General features: G+C 43.7%; 1 protein-coding gene across 3 annotated transcripts; it reads left to right on the top strand.

Annotated features, from left to right (window-relative positions):
- The first annotated feature begins 261 nt into the window (after positions 1 to 261).
- On the top strand, positions 262 to 4,472 carry LOC4347312 (protein CURVATURE THYLAKOID 1D, chloroplastic). Of its 3 annotated transcripts, none has more exons than XM_066304336.1 (6): positions 262 to 450; positions 559 to 776; positions 1,764 to 1,868; positions 2,253 to 2,324; positions 2,406 to 2,493; positions 4,207 to 4,472. In XM_066304336.1, the coding sequence occupies exons 1-5, from the start codon at positions 372 to 374 to the stop codon at positions 2,475 to 2,477; spliced, it is 546 nt and encodes a 181-aa protein (XP_066160433.1). In that variant the 5' UTR covers positions 262 to 371; the 3' UTR covers positions 2,478 to 2,493; positions 4,207 to 4,472. The 3 variants fall into 3 exon arrangements, with proteins under 3 accessions (XP_066160433.1, XP_066160432.1, XP_015611799.1); XM_066304335.1 differs by lacking the exon at positions 4,207 to 4,472 and adding an exon at positions 3,076 to 3,740; XM_015756313.3 differs by lacking the exon at positions 4,207 to 4,472 and having other exon boundaries at positions 2,406 to 2,721.
- Positions 4,473 to 7,859: the final 3,387 nt, after the last annotated feature.

Raw genomic sequence — 7,859 nt, 5'->3', positions numbered from 1 at the left:
CATTCCAACACGAGGAAAAAGGGGAAGCAACTCGGTTCAGCCTACCCGGACGAAGCACAAGAGAGAAAAAAAGCCCACTATTCTTTCCAGTTTCCACACACCTTGCTCCATCCATCCGCAGTTGAGAGGAAAGGGGGAAAAAAAGAAAGCCCAAAAGCTGCTCTCCGCCACGCGGCCGTGCTCGTCGACTCGCGCCGCCTCCTCCTCCGCCGCTTCCCCGCCGGCCCAGCCCAAAAACCCCAGCGCTCTGCCGCCGCATACGGACAGGCAGGCTAGGCAAGTGTGAGCCAGTGAAGGCGGCGACTGTGCGAGTCAGCTGCTCCTCCCAGAAACCTCGCCACCCTCTCTCTCCGCCGCGAATCGAGACTCCGATGGCCCCCGCCGCCGCCGCCGCCGCCGCGCTCGTGCGCCTCCCTCTCCGCCCGGCGCGGGCCACCCTGCCGAACCAAGGTACGCACGCACGCACGCACGCCCGCCGGGACACGGTGCATTCACCTCGAATCTTCCGCTGCATGGGCGATGGGAGAGCTAAAACCCTAGTTTTGTTCACCCCCCAAGGTTTTGGCCGCCGCCGCGCCGGGGCGTCTTCGCTGGCCGTGCGGGCGAAGGACTCCGACGATCTGAGAGTGCTGATCTCGGAGAAGCCCGCGGAGCCGGCGCCTGCGAAGCGGGAGGGGTGGGAGGGGTTTGGCCGGGAGGTGGGTGATGGGGATGGAGAGGTCCAGGTGCAGGGGGAATCGACTTCCTGGAATGTTCTCAACCAGATTGGCGTCGAGGTGAGCACGCGTGCCTGCCTGCTTGTTGCATTTCTGATCTGAAACGAATGATTTAGGTGCGGGTGGTGAAGATTTCGTCTTGATCACCATTTCTTCGATCTCATTTCTTTTTCAATCAATCTTGATCATGGTTTGAACATAACATGAGTTTTTTTTCTCTTTTTTACACTGATTAATAGGACAGGAGTAAATGTTGCTACTGCTCTAGTTCAGCATGTAGAATAACAGTCTTGCGAGTAGATTGTTTTAGTTGTCCGATGAGTGCTAATTTGTAGATGTTCTTGTTTGCTTTGTAAACTATCATAGAAGCCATATATTTGTTGAAGTACATATATTCAGGAAATAAATACTACCTCTCGTCATATTTACATGACGTTTATGGCATCAGAATATACTTGATAATAGTACAACTAAGTTGTCCTAAATGTCAAGTATACTTGACTGGAGGGAGTAACACTTTCTGGGATACTAGAAATGGTCTGTACTCTGTAGGCTCTTTATCAAAGCAAAAAGTAAATTTGTCTCTAGATATCCGATTACTTGGTCTCAGTATCTATCTTTTATGTTTTATAGAAAACATCTGCCATTTACTTACTGTTTGGATCTTACACAAGGACGGCCTTGTTCTTCTCATTCAGAATGCTATCAGCCTATGTATTAGATGAAAGTAAACATTTATCATTGTAAGATTACTTTCAGAATTGTCACCCTACTGTTATTTTTGAAAAAAAAATCCTTTTGTTCTTGACTCCTGTTTAATTTGTCCAAAATGTTCATATGTTTTGATGGCATAAGTATATTGTTAGTTTGTTACTTCATGCTTTCAAGAGAGCTCAGGCTCATAAGGTCTATACCAGGTTTTTGTTTATCTTGTATCTTCCAAATGCTATGCATAATATGCAATTTCCTGAGAGTATTTCATCCAATGTTTCATCTATCAATGATGCGCTTTACTGTGGCTCACCTCTACAAACCACTCTTATGCAGTTGGACTCTGAAAATTCATATACTGCTCTTGTTTATGGGACATCTGCGCTTGTTACGATCTGGATTTCATCAATTGTTGTTTCTGCACTTGATTCAGTCCCTTTGGTATGCAACTCTGATTCTCTCTCTCACTCACTCACTCACTCACTCACTCATCACAATTTCATTTGTTTGAAATTGTATGATAAGATGTAAAACAGATCAGTGCTTTATTTTTGAAATTAGGAAGTCAAAAGAAAAAATAGTTTCTGAAGGCAATACAGTTGCTGGCTGTACCAAATTTTGCCACCTGTTGGTTATTTCGGTAGTGCCAGTTCTCTCACACTTACTTTCTATGACTGGAGCAGCTCGCAGTTACATGCTTGCCTTTGGCAATTTTAGGACTTTTCTCGAACAAGCTATAGAAGCATTGCATAATCTTTGTTAGTATTATATATGGAAGTACTATGTCACAACTCATAACGATGTGATTATCGCTGTCATGAGCAGGTTCCCCAGGTGATGGAAGTTGTCGGCCTTGGATTCACAGTTTGGTTCACCTCGCGATATTTGATTTTTAAGGTGATTAGTTTTATATCTGTTCTGAACACTCTCCCCTATTAAATGGACTTCTACTCATATTTGTACTACTTTTTTGTGCAGGAAAATCGGGATGAATTGATCACCAGAATTGGCTCCATCAAGAAGCAGATACTTGGATCTCGTGGTGACTGAGTAGTTCTCCTACACGGTTAGTGATGAATCTCGAAAGGTGCTTCGAATGTTTAATGGGTACCCATGTTGTGTTCTTGAAAAAGTTGTTATGAACATTTAATATGTTATCTTAGTGCTTTAGTGCTGGTTCTGAATAATTAGTTATCACCTCTTCTTTGCTCCCGTTGAAATTAATAGTAGGGGCTGCGAAGTCATGCTTTCTTGCATACAATCTTTGAATGTCATGGGTCATGCTGTCTTGTTAGGGGGCTGCTATCCTTCTAAGTCATACACAATTCATGACCATACGGCTGGGCCAGGTGGCTGCCGTCCCTGTCAAATGGTTCCAAGAAGAGTTGCTGAACATCAACATAGCCGTGCTTAGGTTCCTCTGGCCGTATCTGGTTGGTTTGCCGTTTAGATTGGGAGGCCAACTTTGTGTTGAGAATATTCTATTCGCCCTTCATGGCTTCACAAAGCAGGAAAAAAAATTGGGAATATACTTTTTCTTTTTAATAATTTGCGCATATATACCTGTATGGAAAGAATTACCACAAATATACCTCCATCATATAACGGAGACGCGAGAGCGCAACATAATCGCAGTGTGGACATGCAGAATCGGTGGCCGGGCCAGTCGCGCAGGACGGGCGAGCGGCACCGCTTCGGTCCCACGAGCGGAAGTGCGCCACCGCTTCGCTCTAGCGTCTTGGGAGAGCGGCCGCGTGGTGGCGAGCGCGATCGCGCCGCACCGATACGGTCCCGCAGCATTGAAGGGCGGCAGCGATGCAGTCCTGCGTCCCCGTTGCGAGACATCGAGGCGGTTCCACTGCTCTGCGCTCCTACATGCCCGTTGTGCAGTATCGCCCTCTCCCCGCATGCATGTCGTGCGGTAGCGTTTGAAACTCGCAATACCGTGGCATGCGACCGATTTGATCCAAATAGTCCACGCTGAAACTTTGTCGCACACAACAATGTCATGGTCACGCATAACAGAGAAAATAGTAATTTCTCTCGTCCGTCTTAGCTTTATTCACATGCTGTAGCAATTATTTTGTCGCACACAACAATGTCGCCGTCACGTATGTCCATAGAAAAGAGTAGTTTCTCTCGCCTTGTCTTAGCATTATGCACATGCTGTAGCAGTGAAGTAGCGTCAAAAGTTTGTTGTCCTATACTGTTGAAAGTTTGGATAGCCTACTCACGGACTGTTTATAAAAGGAACCTTACGAAGGGAAAGAAGACAGACTTCAGTAGAGTGGATCACTCTTACTCTTGAGTTTATTGTTGGTGTACTCATGGTGTAAACTTCAATAGGTTAGAAAGTTTCATGAATTCACAGGCTCTATCTTGTGGTATGAACTGAGTACACGGTGATTATGGTGAGTATTGGGGTCTTACCATAAGTCAAGGTCGTGAATTCATGAAACTTTCAAACCCACTGAAGTAATGTATAAAGGTTGTGGAAAACTTTGTTATCGTGCTGCAGGTAAATATTTATAAGTGTCCATTTAGATGTAGAAAAGACAGTTTAATATTTAAAAGTTTTTTATTTTAAATGTATCACACACGTTAGATAGTTTAACACACAGATTTGTTTGAAGTAAGCCATACATCAGACATAAGAAATATATAATCATGGTACTGATCATTCTCCTCATCGAAATTCCTTGATGTGCTAGTGTTCTTTACCTTGCATTTCTTCTAGCCCCTGCTGGAGGTCTGCGTCCTGACAACAATAATCTTTCAGTTGAACGTTGATCGTGGACAGACCTGTGTGTCTCTCCAACGCCGCTGAAGTCAATGTGCCCGTAGTCTTGTGTCGGCTGAGTTATTTGAAGTGGTTCATCATTCTGCGACGGTACTATCTCCTGATATGCTATTGACGACCCCCCCACCGTAGCTACATAGGTCACCATAGGACTGTGTGCTGCCCGCATATGCTGCCATTTGATCGGTGATGTACTTTCTTAGCTACATCATCAATTAATAAAAGCCCTAGTGCTACCGATTTTCTCCTTTTTTTCGAATTTTTTTTGGCTCATCGGGTTGGCTACCACGTTGTCTCTTTCTGGGGCAGGGCTCCTCGATTGGGTGAGGGGAACCGGCACGCACAGTACCTGCTATTCCCAGGCGCACTTATGCTCTCTAGTGTCCCGGTAGCCTCTGGCGTGTCTTGGTGGAGTCTGGCAAGGCGTGCATGCATGCCATGCTCATGTAATTTTGTAAAAATGGATTCTAAAATTGTAGCCTTCTAGCACACTGGACTATAGTACTTTCTTACTAAATAAGCATATCAGGAGATATTACCGTCGCAGAATGATGAACCACCTCCAATAACTCAGCTGACCCAAGACTACGGGTACATTGACTTCAGCGGTGTTGGAGAGACACAGGTCTGTCCGCGATCGACGTTCACCTGAAAGATTATCGTTGTCAGGACGTAGACCTCCAGCAGTGGCTAGAAGAAAAGCAAGGAAAAAAGACACTTGCACATCAAGCAACTTCGGTGAGGAGAATGATCAGTAGCATGATTGTATCTTTCTTATGTCTGATGTATTGCTTAATTCGATCAAATCTGTAATATCTTGTGTGGAACTAGCTAATGTGTGTGCTACATTTTAAAACAAATAACTTAAGAAATAATATTTACATATGAAAGTGTATCTAGGCCCTAATTGTTTTGGTGGTTAATGACGATCTGATTAGCAAGGACTAATGCTTACTATTGAGAATGTGTGAAGGAACATTAGTCCGTCATGAGATGATGTTCGATGCGACATCATTTTGTATGGACTTTTGATGGAAAGTAATAATGAAACTATTGGTAAATTGTAAATCTTCATTTACTCGGTCAATAGGAAAGCCGTACTATAAAGGGGATGTTGTATTGATATCTAGGAATGAGAAAAGTGCTAAAGTAATATTTGCTGAAGTTGGCTTCTTCCTTAGATTTGTGTACCGGTGTTTTTTGGAGTTTTCCAAAGTGTATTTGCTTTTGAAAAATGGTATTGTTGTTTTTTGGATTTTTTCGAAAGCTGTTTCGGAAATTTCCGAAGTGCTGTGAACTTGCAAAAATCTATACTGGTCTTTTTCGGAGAGTTTCGGAAAATTTCGAACTGTGTTGAACCTGTTGATTTCGGTACTGGTGTTTTTCGGAAATTTCCGAAGCTATGAGTTGAAGCACATATCAGTACTAGTGATTTCGGATTTTTCCGAAGGTGCTTCGGAAATATCCAGAATGTTCTTTTCACGTTGGATTTCGGTAGTGGTGATTTTCAGAAGTTTCTGAACTTGGTTTGGAAATTTCCGAAAAAGGGTATCTTTACCCACCAATGGCATTTCTGAGGGTGTTGCTATAAATACGCTCCTCATTCCACAAGGCAAGGTTGCTGGTGCTATTGAATACTTTGCCCTTAGCTTGCTTTGTATTTAAGATCCACTTTGAGCCTTGCTCCCTCATTTCTCCTCTCCACCGAGCTCGGACTTTGTGTGTCAGAGAGTTGTGGATTTGAGTTCGTGTGAGTGCTTGTGGTCGACTTTGTGAAGATTTGTTGAGCACTTGTTTCATCCCTAAGACATTCTTGCTTAATCTTTTACTCTTGGAGATTGAGGACTCCTAGACTACTAGGTCTTGAGCCACCGATATAAGTGTGGTTGGTCGGAAGAAGTTTGTGAAGGTTGGGTCTCACCTCCGAAAGGGAAGAGATTCCAATAGTGAAAGGATGAATGCTTTGTGCAACCTCTTGAGGAAAGAGTAATCAAAGTCCAGGCTCTTTGTGAGCTCCTCAACGGAGACTAGAATCCCCTCAAGAATTTGAACTTCGGGGAATAACTCATCTTGCAAGAAATTTGGTGACATCCTTTTTCGCTTTCCCTTCTACTATCTTCACTTGCTTGTGCCGCTATAGCTTTAGCTTCTCTTTGAGCTTTAGATTATTTGTTGTGCCTTGCTAGATTCATTTTTCTAGTGTGATTGTCGTTTGGCATATATCCGAAAATCCTAGCTTATGCATTTTATTAAGTTTTAACTTAGCCTATTCACCCCCTTCTAGGCCTAAGTGACCCTTTCAACATGCCTTTCCTGCGTCTAAATGGACACTTATAAATATTTTCATGCAGCATGATAATGAATTTTTCCACAATCTTTACACAACATTTAAGTTGGTTTGAAAGTTTCGCAAATTCACAGCCTTATCTTATGGTAAGCCCCCAATACACACCATAAATCATCACGTACTTAGTTCATACCACAAGATATGTCCTGTGAATTCGCGAGACCTTCTAATCAGTGAAGTTTATACACCATAAGTACAATAACAATGAACTTTAAAGAGTGATACAATCTACTGAAGTATGTCTTATTTCCCTTCGTAAGATTCCTTTATAGGCAGTTCGTGAGTAGACTATCCAAACTTTTTGATGGTACAGTATAACAAACTTTCGGTGCTACTTCACTACTACAGCGTGTGCATAAAGCTGAGTCTTAACGAGATAAATTACTCTTTTCTATAGGCGTGCGTGACTACGACATTGTTGCGTGCGATAAAATAACTGCTACGCCGTGTGAATAAAGCTGAGACGGACGAGAGAAATTACTCTTTTCTCTGGTAGTGCGTGATTGCGACATTGTTGCCGCGTGAAAATAACTTTCGGCGTGGACTATTTGGATCAAATTAGTTGCGCGCCACGGGATTGCGGGTTCCAAAACACTACCGCGTGACGGGGAGAGGGCGGTGCTGCACAACGGGCATGTGGTAGCAGGACCGCCTCGGTTTTGTGCAATGGGGACACGGGACTGTATCAGTGCTGCTCTTCTGAGCCGTGGGACTTGGCGCTGCTCGGGTGTCATTCTTAACCGGCCCGCCCGCCTGTCCCGCACGTCCACGCCGTAATTATGTTGCTCTCCCGCGTCTCCATTATGTGTTAGAGGTATATTTGTGCTAAATCTTTCCATTAAGGTATATAAACTCAAATTATTAAAAAAAAGGGGGTATATTCCCAAAAAATAAATTCCACAAAGCAACTCAACCCAATTGATAGTTCTCCCCCTCTTTCATCTAAACTTGTAATATTCTGTGAAATCTATACTCCGTCCCAGTATAGCGGTCGTTTTACCCCGTAGCAGATGTCCCAGAAAGCTTGACGCATCCAAGTTCCAGCAGCGATAAGTACTTGAAAAAAAGAAGTCCCAGCAGCGAGAAGTACTCTAGAAAAAAGAAGTGGGCCCATCTAGTACCGTGGGTGGCGTGGGATTTTTCTCCTCCACATGAGATTTTTCTGATTGTGTGTCAATTCTCTGCATGTTGAAATGACTACATGCAGCTGCCAGCTAATGATTTGGGGGTGTTTTGGTCATTTTCTCCTAAAGCAAATTTGTGTCAGTGATTCTCGGACGACCAC

This window comes from Oryza sativa, chromosome 9 (assembly GCF_034140825.1).
Source record: "Oryza sativa Japonica Group chromosome 9, ASM3414082v1".
Lineage (NCBI taxonomy): Eukaryota > Viridiplantae > Streptophyta > Magnoliopsida > Poales > Poaceae > Oryza > Oryza sativa.
This window is presented reverse-complemented; position numbering and strand designations above follow the sequence as displayed.